The sequence below is a fragment of the Heloderma suspectum genome, chromosome 15 (genome assembly GCF_057233095.1).
Source record: "Heloderma suspectum isolate Gila_16-S chromosome 15, 16-S_ref, whole genome shotgun sequence".
Taxonomy (NCBI): Eukaryota; Metazoa; Chordata; class Lepidosauria; order Squamata; family Helodermatidae; genus Heloderma; species Heloderma suspectum.
Window position 1 is genome coordinate 870,394 of NC_139472.1, and position 17,107 is coordinate 887,500.

The following is a 17,107-nucleotide window of genomic DNA, read 5'->3' on the forward strand; positions in this document are numbered from 1 at the left end:
CTGTTTTGTGGTTTCCAGAATTCCATGTGGCACTCCTGCGTGACCAAAAAACAGAATCATGGAACAGGGCTATGTTGGTAGGAGCAGGATCTCAGTGCCCTCCCCAGTAAGTAAATGGCTGCTAGTCACTTTTATGGTGGCCCACAGGGGCTTCATAATGTGGGCTTCACAAAGTCAGACCTAGCATTCTTTCATGGGGCCGATTTCTGTTGCTTAGAGAATAGGCAAGCTTTTGAGGCACACAGAATAATTGGTCAGGCAGAGCTCTCAAAAATGCTCTTGCCAGATCTCAAAAAGGAGAGCTGGGAAAGGGGCAGAAAAAGGGAAACTAAAATAATCAAGTGGCTGGAGCAACTCCCCTATGAGGAAAGGTTGCAATGTTTGGGGCTCTTTAATTTAGAAAAACAGTGATTAAGAGGAACGTGACAGAGGTGTACAAAATTATGCCTGGTGTGGAGAAAGTGGGCAGGGAAACATTTCTCTCCCTCTCCCATAGTAATAGAACCCATTGGGGGTCACCCCATGAAGCTGAATGGCGGGAGATTCAGGACAGACAAAGGAAGTCCTTCACACAGAGCAGAGTTAAGTTATGGAATTTGCTTCCACCAGTTTGGATGGCTTTAAAAGGGGGGTGGACAAATTCATGGAGGAGGAGAAGGCTCTCTGCGGCTGCTAGTCCTGATGGCTGTATACTGCCTCCTGCATCAGAGGTTGTATACTGAGAGACGTGCATGGGAGGGCGCGATTGGCCTCCTGTCCTACTTCTGGGCTTTCCATTGGGGCATCTGGCTGGCCACTGTGGAACAGAAGGCTGCATCCGATGGAACTCATCTTGCCCCCTACCAGCACCCCCGCAGTGGGCGATCTGTTCAAAGAGCCGGTGGAAGTGAGGATGCAGGAATGGACACATTGGAGTGTGTTGCCTAGGGCCTGAATTGGGAGCAGGGATGGTCCTCCTTTCACTACACAAACTCCCTCCTCTTCTCCTTTGGCACCTGCTTGAAGAAAGCATCTCCAGAGGAGGTTTAGGTCCTCCGTGGTGCCTGGAGGAAAGGAGGCAGCTGTTACCTGACAGAACTCTCCGATACAGTGTGGGAGATGCGCTGTCACTCAGCACCATCTTGTCAATGAGATGAGGCCAGAGCACGGGAGCTGAATTGGCCCTTGTGTGCCCAGTGGGCACTCCCCCCTCCCCCTTTACCACGACAAGCCTCTCCCGGTGTTCTGCGGGTAGAAATGGTTTCATGGTGGAAGGCGGAGGCCGGAGGCAGCAAACATGTGTATTGCATGGGGAAATATGTGGCCCACCCCTTCCCAAACACACGGGGAGAGCAGGTGCTCTCCAAGCGCTAACCAGGGCTGACCCTGCTTAGCTTCCGAGATCAGGCGCATCCAGCCCTTTGCTCATGAGGAAACACTTTCCACTTCACAGTTAAAAGGCATTGGGGGTTCCCCGCTGCCCTCCCACCCCCAACGCCATTCTCCAAGTGGACAGAACCTCCAAGGTCAGGCCTAGAGACCCAGCGCTTTCCATATCTTATTCTGCTGCTGGTTTTAACTGGGTTTTATGTGCTGCTGGAATATTCTTTGCTGCTGGTTTTATCTTGGTTTTATTCAGTGCTGCTTTTGTTTTTGTTAGTTTTAAATGGTTGTATTTTATGTTTTGTACACTGCTCAAAGGACAACAAACGAATAAACAAATGAATTATTAAATAAATTTACAGAGCTCTGTCGTTGACCTTGCTCCAAATGGATCAGGTCAAGGGAGACAACTCGTTCCTCAGTCCTGTGTTTCTCCGAAAACGCCAGTCACAGCAAAGCTGCCCGGTGCACACTGGCTCCACCCATGTTCTTGTGCGGGGCGGCGGGGCTCCTCTCAATCCTGGCTTGCACCCCGGGGGACAGCTAGGCTATGGGATTTATGGGGATCCAGCAGACCTTCTGTGGGGAGGGAATGGGGGCGTGACATGGTCATTCCTCCATGAGCCCAGGCTGCTGGGCCTCGAGGGAGCCACGCGTGACTCAGGCTTGTGCTGCGAGGATGACCAAGCAGCTGTATTTAGCTCTGATCCCGCTCCCCGTCCCGCCTGGCTGTGAGCCCCCCCCCCCCCCCGGGAATACCAGAATACCTCCGGCAGCGCCACCAGCAGCCCGCCCCGCCCAGACGGGCCGAGTGTGCAGCCAGCGCACATTCCAGAGCGGGAGGGGCCGGGTCAGCGGGGCGCTGGGCCCGCGACGGGCCGTGGGGCCTCCTCAGCCAGCCGGGGAGCAGAACCTCGCCTGGGCGAAGGCTCAGGGAGGCGAGGACGGGGGGGCGCGAGGGGGACGCAGCTGGGGGGGGGAGACGGGGCCCTCGGTCCGCTCTGCCGCACGCCGAAGTTGCCCGCTCCTTTTCCCGCCCTGCCAGGCCCGCTTCCACAACTGCGCGCCGGGCAGCATGTGCCGCGGCCAGGCTCTGCCGGGACGCTTCCCTGCCGGAGGCGCCCCGCGACTACTGCGCGCCCCAGCCTTCGGCCGGCGGCGGGCGCCCCGCGACCGCTTCCCGGCCGCCTCTCGGCCCCATATATGGCCCAGGGGCCGCGGCCCTCTCCCGCAGGCCTCCCTCGTTCCCGCCGCTTCGGCGCCGCCGGACGCGCCTCCGCCGCCCCGGCAGGCCTGCCGTTCCCCGCTCCGGCGGCAGCGCCCGCCCGCCCCGCGCGCTCGCGGGCCCGCGGAAGGCCGGCTCCGCCGCCTGCAGGGCGCGGGCGGCGGCTGTCGCGGCGGGCAGGAATGCCGGGCGCTCGCGCTCGCGCGCTGCTCGTCCGGAGCCCCGCGGGGAACGTTCCAGCAGGCCCGCCGGGGGAAGCGCGGCGCCCTAAATTTAGACGTTGACGGGAGCGCTGGAAGGCGGCCGAGCAGCGCGGGGCTCTTTATAAGCCGCCGCGCTGCCTGGGCGGCAGCGCTGCGCCACAGCCGGCCGAGGCGCTGCTCGGAGAGGTCCGCCGGGAGCCGCCGCCGCCGCCGCCGCCCGCATCCGCGCGCTGGCCGGAAGAGGCGCTCGGCTTCGGGGCCGGCGTTTCCCCTCCTCCTTCCGCAAAGCCCCGCAGCGCTGCTCGCTCGGCAGCCGCCCCGCGCCTCCCTCCCCGCCGCCGGCGCCCTCTCCCTCCTCCCAGCTCCGCGCGAGCGGGCAGCCTTCGTCCCATGGAGAACGCCCGCGGGCTATTCGGGGACGATTTCGGGGGCTTCGTGCGGCCGCGCAGTGAGCCCCTGAGCTTCTCAGGCAAGTGGGGGGCTGCGGAGGCGGAAGTGGGGAGCCCGGGTGGAGCGGCCAGGCTCTCCAGCGCCTCCTCGCCTTGTCCCCCCGCCGTTCGGGGAGCGCGCCGGCCTCGGGGCACTGAGCGCGGCGCGCTTCCCCTCGCCTGCCGTCGAGCACGCCAGGCGCCGGGCCTCTTGGAAGGGCCGAGGGCCCCGGCGGCGATGCGGGCCCTGCCAGCGGGAGGTGACGCAAGGCGCTGCGTGGAGGCGGCGGGGGCTGCCCGCAACCCCGAGGGGCGCTGCCTGAGGACCCGGAGGAGGCGCGCTCGGCCGGAGGGGCAGCGGGGGCTTCTGCTGGGTGCCCGACGGCCAGGGGCTGGAGGAAGGCGGCAGCGCTGGGAAGCAGCGGAGAGGAGGGCGCCCCTCCAGCCGGCGCCCCTCTCGACCGCTGACGGGCGGGATCTGGAGCAGAGGGGCGCAGCCTGGAGCGGGCGGCGCCTCTGTTTTTGGACGTAATGACGCTCCTCGGTCAGAAAGGCTCCCGGAGCGGTTTATATGCAAACGGTCAAGGACCCCGCGGCTCACTGTCCCAGAAGACGCGGCGCAGGAGGAAAAGGGGATGGGGAGGGAAGAGGGGAAATGCCGCACCGAGGCGCACCCCGCGGGGCAGCTTGAATGCTCGCTGGCGACGCTCCTGCTGGCGCTGCACACCGGGCTCTTCCCGGGCCCCTTGGCTGTGAGCCAAGGAGGTGGGCTGTGGGGGGGGCAGGAATGCTTTTCCCACCTTGTGTCTCTCGTCCACCCTGCCCCTCTGCGCACACACCATTTCCCGAGCAGCATCAGACGCGCAAAACCTACAGGGTTAGGCACACCGTACTACCAAATACGTGTGCGCGCGCGTGTGTGACTGGCTGTAAGAGAGGACAGAGGCCCTCTACCTTTGACCTTTGTGTAGAACCTGGATTTTGTACAGCACCCTGCACTAGGGATACAGGCTGCTTTGCCAGCCCTGGGATCAAGTCCCATCTTCCTGCCTGCAGCATCCCGGGGATGCTGCAAGTTGGTAGGAAGGACAAGGGCTCTCCCTCAAGCAGCTCCAGTGCTGTAGCACACAGCTCAGACCGGAGAAAAGGAGGCTGTGTTCCTCCTCCAGATAACCCCTGTTGTGGCATGGCAACTGCCCAGTTCCGCTCTGGTCTTGCTGCAGTCCCCCACACCCATGTGGGGCCAGATGTGGGTGAAGCAGCAGCCTCTGCCACGTCTGAGAGTCAGGGAGAAGCAGCCCCCAGAAACAACCTCCCCCCGAGCAGAGCAGGCTCAAGCAATGCAAGCCATTTCCCCCAGTATCCTGTCCCTAGCAAAAGACGCAATTAAACGCCTTTCCATCAGCCTGGAAATCAGTTCTTGCAGAGGGTTTGGGGTTTACAGCATTTTGTCCTCTCTCCTCCCAGCAGGCCGTGCCGGTGGGACGGGGAACATCAAGACCTTAGGGGACACGTACCAGTTTGCGGTGGATGTCAGCGACTTCTCCCCCGAAGACATCGTCATCACCACATCAAAAAACCAGATCGAAGTTCATGCAGAGAAGGTGAGTGGCCCTGTCATCCCCCCTCCATGTGCGGCTGGAGTCAGACAAACGGTCTTAAGGGCTGGAACGGGCGTAGGAAAGGCGGGCCTGCCTGCCTGCGACGGCGGGGGTGGGGGAACCTCCAGCCCCTGTGCCTGACCTGGCTCGCAGAGAGAGCTCTGGAGAACCTGGGGCTCGACCAAAGCACCCACCAGCCATTTCAGAGATGCCAAGACGCCAAGCAACGTTCCTCAGCATCCATTTGCAAGAGAAAGCGGATCTTCTTTGGCAGCGTTGGCCATTTTTCTTTACCCGCCAACAGCTGGGAAAGAAATGTGTTCCCGCTTGACGTGCAAACGGGCATCTTAACAAGGTCATGTGCAAGACCCTGAATGGGTCCTCCTGGGCCTCAGAAACCTAACGGGGCGCTGTAGACCTTCCAGATTCACCCTCAGTAGGGGAAAATTACTCCTGTGGGGGGCGGATAGGGCAGGCGCTGTGGATCAGCACCACTGGTTTGAAAGAGGACTGCTGCCCATGCTGCGCCCACTTAGCCAGCTGATCCTACCGGGAGGTGGCTAAAAAAGTTGACAGGGAGGGGGGAGCAAGCAGGCCAGCCCACGTTTCCCTCGTGCAAAGCAGGCATGTCTCCGCTGGTGGTGGCAGAGAGAAGGCCGCCTGGGAAGCACAGCGAAGGCCTCCTCCCATCCCGCTCTGTCCCCGGCAGCAAATTCTCTCTCTGCCCTTGCTGGGCACGCAGAGATCTCTCCTGCCATCAGCGGGACTCTCCTGGAACATGATGTTCTGGGCGGTAGCCATGGCGACGGGAACACTCTCCCATTGAGCATCTGCTTTGTGTGCCACCTGCCTCTGAAACTTCCGGAGGGCCGCTCAGGGAAAGCCGGGACCTTCGCGGACCGGGCCAGCCACCTGTCCTGGCGGGTGGCCCTGAGGGAAAGGCGTTTCATGGCCCTGGGGGTGGCCAGCAAGGCTGCAGGCGAGGCAGCTGAGGATCTGAACCCTGGGCAGGCTGCTGTGAATGTTCTCCGAGAGTGGTGGCCAGTGGGGGTGGTGGATGCTCATCGCAGGAGCCCCTCTCCTTTGTGACGCACCCCCACCGCAGCGTTGCAGTGGTGTAGTGGGGGGGGGCATTGCTGGGCACTTAAAAGGTTGGGTGCCAGGCCCCTCGGACAGAAACCTCCAGGAAATTCGTCTCTGCTCATTGATATCTATCTCTACACATTTAGAAATAATTACTAGGCTTAAAAAAAAATTGCGCTGAAGGCAAAGCCCACCAATCACTTTCTCATCCAGATCATCTCAAATCAATTCTTTAATTAATTTGTACTCACTTCAGATCATCCGGAATTAGAGATTTCCTCCTCAGCTATAATTAATTTGCAATCATGTGAAAGGGCATGGCTGGTGTAATAAGCAGCAAATCACTCCTTTCCATGGCAATGAAGCGAGGGAAAAGCCCTCCGCTGGCACCAATGGAGATTTGGGGCTCGGGCAGATAGATTTGGGGCCAGGGCCCATGGAACCAGGTCTTGCATCGCCCCTGGGAACTGGACCCATTGTCCCCCCCACCCCTGCAAAAAGGCCTGGCTGCAGCTCAGACGCCCCCTGCTTCACCCTCGCGAGAAAAGGGGCTGGTGGCGTTTTGAGTCATTGCGCTGATTCCATACACGTGTATCTCCCATCAAGGAAGCTCCGGCACCATTGCCGAGGCTGCCAGGTGCTCTTGCATCCACACACGCCTGAACTGCCTTCCCCAGCTGGGGCCGTCTGGATGCTTTGGACGACAACTCCCAGCGTCCTTGACCATTGGCCATGCTGGCTGGGAATGGAACGTTAGAAACACCTGGTGGGAGCCAGGCTGGGGGAGGCTGTGTGCAACTTCCAGACCTGGTGGTGCTTTTTCCCTGTTGGGGAGACCCCCGCCCTCTCTGCAGGACCCCTCCCACGAGGCCTGCCGTGACGCGTCGCGTCGCGAGGGACCCATCCGCATCAGCTGCACTCCTCCTTCCCAAGGCTGTGTGCACCAGGGTTGTGCATTGGGCTTGTGCGGCCTGCTGTGGGCAACCGCTGGTGCAATGGAAAGATTCAGCGGAGTTCCGCCCATGCTGTCCGAGTTTGCGGAATGACACGGTTGGATAATGCTCACTCATGTGCGTGTGTGTGTGTGTGTGTGTGTGTGTGAGAGAGAGAGAGAGAGGGTGGGGGAGCAGGGGAACAAAACAGCTTTGGAAATGTTTTTGGACCCAGTTCCTTGAAGGGCCACCTTCACCCACACAACTCTGCCCACACTTTCAGATCAGCAAGAGGGGCCTTCTCCCGTGCCCACCTTTGAGGGCTGTTAGGGGAGCAAGTACCCAAGAGAGGGCCTTTTCTGCAGTGGCCCCATGCCTCTGGAATAAATTGCAATAACACAGACAAATGCATGCCAAAGCCGCCGCCCCTGCCCCCCGGTCCCTGATTCCTGTCTCTTTGCCCGCCCCTGCAGCTGGCGCCTGATGGGACAATCATGAACACCTTCACCCACAAGTGCCAGCTGCCGGATGATGTGGACCCCACCTCCGTCACCTCAGCCCTGGGCGCCGACGGCAGCCTGACCGTCAAGGCAAGGAGGCGCCCCGCCAAGCGCCCGGAGCACGTCCAACAGACCTTTCGGACTGAGATCAAGATCTGAGTGTCCTGGAGCGACAGGGTGGCTGGGAACTGGGGGGGCAGGAGGCTTGGCATTAAGGGAGTGGGCGGGGGCTGGTGCTGGAAGGTGTAGGGGGGGCTGTGCTGAGTCTTAACTCCCAGCAGGAGTTCTCCTTTGTATATATTAGATTGTCTTTGGGTTGTGATAAATTATTGGTGACACTTGTTAGCTCTGCCCTCTCCGTTTTCTCCTCGGCTGCTACTGTTGTATCCGCCCCTCCCCACACCTCGTTTTAAAAGGCCTGGGTCAGTGCTGTGCCTCTAAGCCAATTCTGGAATTGGTGGGAGGGGGGCTGCTGCCTCACTATGTCCATGCTTGCTTCGCTCAGCCATTCCTCCAGCTCCACGCCTGGTTTTCTGTGGCAAGGGTATTCTGACGACAATGAGGACTAGAGCCCTGTTCTTTCTTTAAAAAAGAGAGAGAGAGAAGCCGCCAGATTCTAGAATATACATAGAGATACTCTCAGCTGGATCAGGATGGACCCCTGGCTCTCCAAAGCTCTCTTAGTTGGAAATACAGCTGCCCCCCCTCCCAGGTCCCTTAGATGGAAATACTCAATAGTTTAACCCAGACCCTGGCTCCCATGCAGTGTCTGCTGTGCTGCGTTGTGCAGATGGTTGTAGTCATACCAAGATCTCTGGCCTAGAACCCAAGTAATATCCAAGAAAAACATGCCCTTTGGGTGGGATTTGGGATTAGAGGGCAGCCATTCCTAAGCAACCGAAAGGTCCCATGGGGACAGCCCCGGGACGCTTGCTGCCCCTGTCTTGCAGGCACAAGAGCAGATCCTCTTCTGCCTGGAACAGGAATGGAATTTCACAGGGTTCAAACTAGGTCAGGATTTTCAAACTCTGAATCAGAGTTGCATTTTTGAATGTTGCATTTTTGAAAGGAGACGTTATAACAAATTCAGGGCACAATCCTATGCATGTTTCCACAGAAGAAAGTCTTTTTTCTGTTGAAATATGCCTTGGATTGTGCCCTAAGGCTGCAATCCTAATGTTCGAGTAAGTCCCGTGGGACGCAGTGCAAGTCACTTCCAAATGAACATTTATTTATTTATTTATTAGAACATGTGAAGGATTTCAGGAGGGGCGGGCAACTGGCGGCCCTCCTGCTCTTGTTGGACTACCACACCCATCATCCTCCACTGTTGGCTATGCTGGCAGGGGCTGATGGGCTTTGCAGTCCAACATCATTTGGAGGGCCACCGCTTGCCCAACCATGGATTCTAGTGTGTCTTCAGACCATTCACACGATAATGTTATGCATTGATTGGGCAAATCCAGGATTTTTATACCTCCCCGTCTTTGCAAACCCCGTCCTTCAATTCTCGCAGCCTCCATAAATGGGAATGTTGAAGGGAAACACACGAAGTCCAAGAATATAAACTGGAATTGCAGTAAGCAAATGTGCTTGCAAAAGAGCCCCCCCACTCCCCCATCTTGGTTCTCGGAAGAAACATCTCTTTGGGGGGGCTCTGCCGTGGCCTGGGCAGGATCTGAAGAGGGCGCAAGGGGCGAGCGTTTGTCCTTGGGGTTCGTCCTGCAGTTCCCCTGCTGTGCCAGTCTCCGCGGGCTGAGGGCTGGGGAAGGAGTGAGTCACCCCTCCTGAAATAGGCTGCTGCCTGGCTGACAATGGACAGCAGCCACCAGCTGAGCCACGAGGTCCAGAGGCTGGACAGAAGACAGCCGCCCCCCCCCCCGGCCGCCGCCACTGTGGGGGGAGCCCTCAAAAAGCTGCGCGTAAACAATCCGCCAAGCAACGTGCTGCTGTCCTGGCTCATCCAGGTAATTCTGTCCCGCACTTCACATTCCCGGCTGAAAAAATGTCATCTAGTGAGCCGAAATGTGCTCAGCGCTTAGACCAGCCCCCTGCTAGAGGCAGCGTGTTCACGCACACCACTCAGGCTCAACAAAATCTAGATCTCCAGGAGAGAGGAGGAGCAACTGTAGCTCCATGTGACTCAAGTGAGTGAGCCTGGCTGCATTCTTATTGGGCTATGAAAAAACAACCCAAAGGGTTCAGTTGCCAGTCAACCCAGAGTGTGTGTGGGGGGTGAATTCCTTCCTGTCCTCAAACTGGAAGAGTTTGCATAGCAGCATCATGCTCCCTGTGCGCCATTCCGTGTGCCTGATCTCCGCTGCGTGTGCCCTTTGGCCTTCAATGGGGGACTGCCCATCTTGGGTGCTGTTTTCACAAACAGTTTGGGACATACAGGCAGAAATGTCACTTGCATTTTAGACAACACAGTCATAGGCAGGTGAATTTTGCTAGTCTGGCATAGGAATAACAAGAGCCCTGTGGCATCTCCCCAGGCCAGGCAATTTAATTGTGTGACTAAAACGGAACCATGTTAGGGGCTCTGCGTTCACTGCTGGTGGTGCCAGCGCAGAGAAGAAGGCTGTGTACATGCCAAAAGCAGATGAGCCAGGCCATAGAACTTCAGGTTATGGGTGGAGATCACAAGCCGAAAGGCCTCCCACCTGTGAAAGACAAAGCCTTTGCAGCTAGAAAGCCAGCATGTTAGGGAGAAGTCTAGGCTAGAACCCTGACATGCTAGCTTTCCAGGTGCAAGGGCTCATTTCATTTTACAAGTTCTATCCAAGGAGCCTGCCTGCCGTCTGAAAGAGATACAGCCCAGGCACAGGCGGATCATCCCAGCTAGAGTTTGTGCGCCCTAGGCATGAAAGCTGTGGAATGGATGGCTTCCTGGGCGGCGTTTCCCTGAGCGAGTCTGAGTTCAGCAGGAGCCAAGAGAGCCCTCCTCCACGCCCACCCTCCTGTGCAGAGGGTGCAGACAAAGAGGGCTGCTGGGACATGTGTGTCTGCAGAAGCGTGTGTGTGTGTGTGTGTGTGTGAGAGAGAGAGAGAGAGAGAGAGAGAGAGACGGGCGGCGGCGTGCTTGCACAAGCCTTTGGCCTGTCTCCAGAGCGGCCAGGCGTGCCCTGGTGTTGTCTGCAAACAACCCGCGGCTTCTTCTGTTTGGCCCCGGGAGGGGGCTGTTGATGGTTGCCACACGCCTTTTCTTGGCACTGCGCGGGGCAAGGCATGCGGATGAGCTCAGAGGTCACTGCGCCCTCCCCCGCCCCGGGCAGGCGGCGGGGAGGGTCAGCTGTTTGCAGGGGGGTCAAGACAGGCTAAGGGCGACTCCGCCTGCGCCAGAAATGGCGCCTGACGGGCGCCCAGCCCGACAGAGCATCGCCCCGCAGCCGGCGCCCTCCGGGTCTGTGTGTGCGGAGAGGGGGCTGCGGGGATGCTCCTGCCCCGCCCACCAGCGGGGCAGCACCTCGGGCCCCAGCCAGCCCCGGGCCCCCAACGGCCCCGGCCCGGCGCAGCTCCAGCGCCGGGGCGCCCTCCGGAGGCCGGCTCGCGGGCCCGGCGCGCGGGCGGAAAGGGGCTCTGGGCCGCGGGGCGGAGGGCGCCGGCCGCCCCTCGGAGCCGCAGCGCGGAGGTGTGCGGCTGCGCGGCGTGCAAAGGCTCGCCTCGCCGGAGAGGCCGGCCGGCGGGGCCCCGAGGGCTGCTGGGGAGGCCCGCGAAAACGCGCCCCGAAGCGGGCTGAAGGGACCCCCGGGCTGCCCGAAAGGGCTCTCGGGCCCGCAGAGCTTTGCACGCCGGACTGAACGAGCTCCTTTTCAGTCGTGCGGCTTCTCCTGCCACGGGCCGACCGACACGGCCGCGCGGTCGGGAACCGTGGCCGAGGCGCAGCGAGCACACGGCGCGCTTCTGCCAGGAGCCCTCCCCGGCCGCCCTGGCTGTGGCGCGCGGGGCGGGGCGGGCACCGTTCCATCCTCCAAAGCAAGCCCTTGAAACGCGCGGCCCCTCCTGGCGCGAAGGCGGTCCGCTGGGGTGCCACGGCCGGCCGCGATGCCGTTGCCAGCCACGGGCACAGGGCAAGCCGCCTTGCGCCGCGTCAGCCCCGTCTGGCCCAGTATCGTCAACACCGACTGGCGGCCGTGGCCTCACAGGGTTTCGGGCAGGGATTTTTCCAGCTCCGCTGGGAGATGCTGCCGGGGATCGAGCCGGGGATCTTCTGGGCGCAAAGCAGGGGCTCCACCCCTGTGCTGCGCCCCTCCCTAAGCGTCCCCCGAGTGGAGGCGCGCGTGGACACACGGACGCACTTTCCCATTGCCAAAGACTGTTCCCCACATCCTGCCTGCCGTATTAATTCATTTATTTGCTATTATTTTCATTCAGATTTATATGTCGCTTTCCACTAAAGTATCAAAGTGGTGAACATAAAATACGACGGCGTGAAAACAACCACAACCATAAATACAACCATGAAAGCAAAACGGCAGTTAATCAGCGGTAGCACCGCGCGCCCCGCTGGGGGCTGCAAACCGCAGCCGGCTGGGCCCCGCCGCACGGGAAGCCCGCGTGGAGGCACGAGCTCGAAGAGGCCGCCTCGCGCTGGCGCCGCGGGGCCTCCGGCGTCTGCCGGCACAGGCTGCGGCGCCCGAGGCGGGCCCCGGAGCGCGGCCCCTGGGAAGGGCGCCCTCTGGCGACCGCGGAGGCCAGGCGGGACAGGGGCGAGGGCTGCGCGGGGCGCCCTGGCGCACGCGGAGGGCTCCGCGTGTCGGCGGCACGGACACGACCCCGCGGCCCGCCTGCCTCGCGAGGCCCAACGGGCGGAGCCAGGCCGCGCGTGCGGGGGCCGCGCTGCTGGCGCTGACCGGCAGCGGCGGCTCGCCGGGGATTCTGGCAGGCGGTTGGCCCGGCCCGGCCCGGCTGCCGGGGCGGAACTTGGGCCCGCGGCGCGCAGAGCGGGGCGCCCCCGCGCTGCGCCCCCCCTGCGAACGGGCCGCCGGCGGGGCGCGCCGCGGCCCGCAGCGCCACCGCGGCGCGTGCTCGGCGCCGGGGCACGAGGCAGGCCGGACGCGGTGCGGGGAGCGGCGGCGGCCTGCGGGCCTCCTGGCAGCCCTGGGCCCGGCTCCGCCAAGCGCAGCCCTCGCCCCGGGCCCGGGCGGCCGCCGCCACCCCGCCGGCCCCTTCCGCGGGTGCGGCGCGCTGTGAAGCCCGCAGTCCTGGGCGGGCCGAGTGCGCAGCGCCGCGGGCGCGCCAGGCGCGCGGTCAGCCTGGGGCGCGCCGCTCGCCTTCTCCTCCCGCGGGCGGGCGGGCGGGCGGCCTCTAGTGCCTGCGCCCGGCGCCACGGCGGCCGGGAGACGAGAGCGCGGCTGGCCCGCCCAGAGACGCCGCCGCCTCGCTTCTCGCGCACGCCAACGCCAGGCGAGACGCGGCCGCGCGCGCGCACAGTCCTCGGGACGGCGGGGGGAAAGCAAACCCACGCACGCCCCTAGTGCGCCTGCGCAGGCGTGCCGTCGCAGAAGAGGGCGGCGGCCACGGGGGCGCCGCTTCCGCCCGGCCCCAAGATGGCGGCGCCCTTTGTCTGTTCCGTGTCACTCTGAGCGCCGCCGCCAGTCGCCCGTCGGACGGGATTATGTGACGCGCCCGGGATGGCAGGTGGGGTGGGGGTCAGGAAGGGGAGGGGCGTGGAAGGCCCCGGGGAATGGTGGGGGACAGCAGGCGAGGGAGGGAAGGGGGGCTGGGGGGCTGTCAGTCAGGCATGGACAGGGCTGGGGGGAGAAGCCAGCCTAGGAAGGGGCGGGTCGGTGAGTGGGGGGCGGGGAGGCCTGAAGGGGCAAGCAAGGGGTCGAGTCGAGGCAATGGAGGGCAGAGGGGGAGGCCAAGCTGGGGGAGGGGGCCGAGAAGGTGGGGGAGGGGCGTGAAGGAATAAGTGGGGAGGGGGGCAGCTGGGGAGCTGCCTGTCAGTTGAGGCCACGTGGGCAGCTGGAGTGGCAGCTTGGCCTGGGGGGCGTGCGTGTGGGAGCCTGACTTTGTAGGCAGGCAGGAGAGCCCCCTCGGGGATCTTTTTCCTGCAGAAGCGGAGTTCAAACTGGGCTTTCAACAGAGAAGCGAAACATGTGAGGATTGAGCCCTTTGTAACAGCAAAAGAAGGCTGGGTGGGGGCTGCCTGTTGGTCAAGGCCATGGGAGGGGGCAGCCCAAGTGGCAGAGGCTGCTTGGGGGCTGGCAGGGCAGAGGGGGCATGTGGGGAAGTTGGGGATGTGGATGGGGGTGGAGAGATGTGCTGGGAGGAGTTTGAGGGTCTTTGGGGGGGAGCGGCCAGACTGAGGGGAGTTAAGATAGGTAGGTTGAGGGTATAGGTTTGGTGGGGAGTGGAAGGTGTGGGGAAACTGGGAGTGTGAATACCGAGGCAGGGGGCCAGTGGGGCTGCTCTCTTTGGTGGGGAGGGAGTTGTGGGGTGGGAGAGGCCTCTGGGTGGCAGCGAGGAAGCTTCCGTCTTGGTGGGGTGAAACTGCGGGGTCACGGAAGGGAGGAGGTTGAGGGTGCTACGAGTCCCACCCAAGCACTGAACGCATGGAGGACCTCACTGCCGCTCAGGCTCAGTTTCCCTGTCTGTAAAACAGGAATAGCTGCACCAGCCTTGTCTTGAGGTCCACAGCACCAAAGGCTGCAGGGCCCTTTGCAAACACGTTCAAACTATCAGGGAAAGAAAAGGATACTTCAAAAAAAAAGAAAAGAAAAAGGCAGCCCATTTGGAGTGGCAACTGTGAAGCTGGCCAAGTGCCTCAGGATTAATACGTTGACTGCTCTGGGGAGGCCCATTTATCTCTGCTGAGCTGTTGTGTGGAGAAGGAGTTCTAAACCTGTGGCTGGGCAATAAACGTATTATTCACGTTGTTTTCCCCCAAAGCGTTCAGGGTGCAGTACGTGGTCCTTCTCCCTCTTATCCTCACAACAGCCCTGTAATGTGGGTTAGGCAAAGATAGTAAATGCCCCAAGGGCACCTAGTGCATCTTGGGAAGTGAGCTTGGATGTGGATTTGGATTTTCTTGCTCGTAAAGACAGTTTATTTTATGTATTACTACTTTACATTAGTAGTAGTAGCAGCAGTAGTAGCAGTGTGCCATATAGGCTCTAAATATTTTTTATCTGCTTCCCTGGAATTCCTCAAGGCAGCTCAAAAAATAATTAGACTGTATACAAAAATATGTAACCATTTCCAGAGGGGTTGCTGTGTTAGTCTGTTGCAGCAAACAACAACCAAGAGTCTTGTGGCACCTTAAGGCTGATGCGTTTATTATGGCAGAAGCTTTCATGTGGACTATAAATGTGCTAGTGTTCAAGGTGCCACAAGACTCTTGGTTGTTGTTTGCTGGAACTGTGTGGAAGATACCTGAGTAAAAGCAGCCCCCATGAAGGGCTTGATCCACGGTTCTGCAGGCTGTCTCCGGGGAAGGAGTGGGGCCTGTCTGGGCGTGCTCAGAGTCCTCCTGCATCTCTCCTCAGCCATGGACTTCCCTCAGCACAGCAAGCAGGTCCTGGAGCAGCTGAACCAGCAGCGGCAGCTTGGCCTGCTCTGCGACTGCACCTTCGTGGTGGACGGCATCGACTTCAAGGCGCACAAGGCTGTGCTGGCGGCCTGCAGCGAGTACTTCAGGATGCTCTTTGTGGACCAGAAGGACGTGGTGCACCTGGACATCAGCAACGCGGCAGGTGGGCCGGGGCAGAGTCCGGGAGCAATCGCCAGGGACCCCCGGCCTCGGGGGGCACTAAGGGAGCCCGCCTCCACCCTCTCGGGGAAGAGCAGGACAGAAGGCTGTTGAGGTGAATTAGTGGCTGGCAGCGTGGTGGTTGCACGGGCCACCCACGTGGCAGGACCACGCACCCACCAGGCCCTGAACAGATCAGGCCAAGCCGCCCTGATGCCCCACAGAGTTCGCATCTCCAGGTGAGTCCAGCCAGCCAGCCATCTTGTGCGTTGTAGGCGAGGCAACCACCCGCACCCCCCGAGTGGTGGGGAGCCTCCCGCTCCGGGCCCAGCGGTGAGTTGAGCAAAGTGCCTCCCAAGGAGAGTGCCACTGGGCCCGGCGGGGTCTCCCCGCCAGGAAGCACCCCCTCCCTGCTTCTGGGGGTTCAGGGAGCCCCCAAAGAAGCAGCGGTGGACCCCTTTCTGACCTCAAGAAGGAACTCCTGCGAGGCAGGGCTGGGCATCTGGCCCCTTCCTTGGCCTTATTGTTCGTATCCATGTAACTATCTCTAGGCCACCTTTCGGGGCAAGAGCCCTCTGAGAGGGACCAGTCCAGCCCTCTGGCAAGAACAATCTGCCTCTTCCCCGGCAGCCCAGTGGGTGGGGGCCAGGAGCGAGCGGGGGGGGGAGGGGGTCCCCCGTTCTGCCAGGCTGAGAGGCCTCCCTGGCGGGCAGGAGGCCCTTCCAGCTGCAGTAAGCTGGCATTGGGCCCCTTCAGCTTTGGCCTGCCCACACTGGGGGGTGGCCCCTGGATTCAGCCCTCAAGCTGAAAGAGGTTCAGCACCCCAGTGCAGCGCTCCAGTGCTGGGCCTGAACAGGGCCGGGCCCTCTTTGCTGCACTGGCCAGCCACACTGGAATCTGGGATGCCACCCAGCTGGTCCTTGGCTTTCACCCTTGGGTTTTGGCGTTGCTCCCAAGGCGTGCCGGGCTCCATCCGCAGATGCCTGCCGGTCCGAGGGGGCCGGTGGCTGTCCTCCTCCCCGCCCTAATGGCCTCCGTCTCTGGCGCAGGTCTCGAGCAGGTGCTGGAGTTCATGTACACAGCCAAGCTGAGCCTCAGCCCTGAGAACGTGGAGGACGTGCTGGCTGTGGCAGGCTTCCTCCAGATGCAGGAGGTCATCGGCGCCTGCCACACGCTGCAGGCACTCTCGGCACCGGCAGGAACCAGTGCGGCTTGCACGGAGGCCCCGGCGGCGGAGGGTATGCTGCTCTTCCCTTGTCTCCAGGGCTGCTCATGTTTCTTGCTTCTGTGGTCATGTTGTGGGGATGAGCACTAGGCGCGGAATTTAGCATTCTGGCATTAAAAAGAAGAGATTCTTGTCCTTGTGGCTGCAGAGATCAGCTTGGAAACCCCTAAGCACCAGTCCCTGGTGTCTCCCCCCGACCCCTGCAAGAGACCTGCTAGCAGGGAATGAAAGGCCCAGAGGAGGGGGTTTGTCGCATCTGGGTGTGAGTTGCTGCTCTGCACTTGAGGTCTTTCCATCAGGAGGCTGTCCCAAGGCGCGGAGGCGATTGCTGCTCATGGCCAGCTCATTCGTGTGGAAGAGCGGGAAGAGGGCTTCCCATTTCTGAGTTGGCTGGGAAATCCCTGCTTTTGCAGGCCAGGGCTGAATCATTATGCAAAAGAGGTACAGCTGGGCCAGACCCGACTCTCCTGGGGCCACCTTAGTGCAGATTCTTCCTGGGCCCAAGGAATGCAGAGCCTGACCAGCTCCAGAGCCTTCAGTCCGGGAGAGCGGCTCGGGCAGGCCCCAAAGGCAGATGGACTCCCTTCCCCCTGCTTGTCTCAAGCAGGCTCCACCCTCATTTCTTTTATTTAAATTATTTTTAAAATCCTGTTCCTTAGCCAAAAAAAGCCTCCCTGAGTGGCTTCCAATCAATCAGCAAAAAAGACCGTCCCTGCACGAAAGGCTTAGGATCTAAAAAAGACACGACACACAAGGAAAAAGGGATGGAGAAGGAGGAGGAAAAAAGCGAGTGGACTTTCCAGCTGGGCTGGTGGAATGACCCTGCTTCCCCTCTCGTTTCCCAGGGGCTGGGCA

General features: G+C 61.0%; 2 protein-coding genes across 15 annotated transcripts in view; both read left to right on the forward strand.

Annotated features, from left to right (window-relative positions):
- Positions 1 to 2,735: 2,735 nt before the first annotated feature.
- On the forward strand, positions 2,736 to 7,680 carry HSPB7 (heat shock protein family B (small) member 7). Of its 2 annotated transcripts, none has more exons than XM_084821993.1 (3): positions 2,736 to 3,259; positions 4,686 to 4,822; positions 7,308 to 7,680. In XM_084821993.1, exons 1-3 carry the CDS (start codon positions 3,181 to 3,183, stop codon positions 7,491 to 7,493), a joined length of 402 nt encoding a protein of 133 aa, XP_084678119.1. In that variant the 5' UTR covers positions 2,736 to 3,180; the 3' UTR covers positions 7,494 to 7,680. The 2 variants fall into 2 exon arrangements, with proteins under 2 accessions (XP_084678119.1, XP_084678121.1); XM_084821995.1 differs by having other exon boundaries at positions 4,689 to 4,822; positions 7,308 to 7,678.
- A 5,073-nt stretch (positions 7,681 to 12,753) lies between these two features.
- ZBTB17 (zinc finger and BTB domain containing 17) overlaps positions 12,754 to 17,107 on the forward strand; it is a 22,486-nt gene continuing 18,132 nt past the window's right edge. For 3 of the 13 annotated variants that reach the window (XR_014786077.1, XR_014786076.1, XM_084822298.1), the window contains exons 1-3: positions 12,854 to 12,974; positions 14,825 to 15,031; positions 16,077 to 16,265. Coding sequence is in view for 11 of the 13 variants with exons in the window: in XM_084822298.1 (XP_084678424.1) it covers positions 12,968 to 12,974; positions 14,825 to 15,031; positions 16,077 to 16,265 (403 nt within the window). In the remaining 2 variants the exon portion in view is untranslated. Of the gene's footprint in view, positions 12,975 to 14,824; positions 15,267 to 16,076; positions 16,266 to 17,107 lie in introns of those variants that run through there. The other 10 variants (XM_084822300.1, XM_084822301.1, XM_084822303.1 and 7 more) reach the window with 8 other exon arrangements.

Bases quoted from the DNA above. Each gene is read 5' to 3' on its own strand.
- HSPB7 (XM_084821993.1), top strand. From the start codon at position 3,181: ATGGAGAACGCCCGCGGGCTATTCGGGGACGATTTCGGGGGCTTCGTG. The intron at 3,260-4,685 runs GCAAGTGGGGGG...CTCTCCTCCCAG, and splicing joins TGAGCCCCTGAGCTTCTCAG to CAGGCCGTGCCGGTGGGACG. The intron at 4,823-7,307 runs GTGAGTGGCCCT...CCGCCCCTGCAG, and splicing joins TCGAAGTTCATGCAGAGAAG to CTGGCGCCTGATGGGACAAT.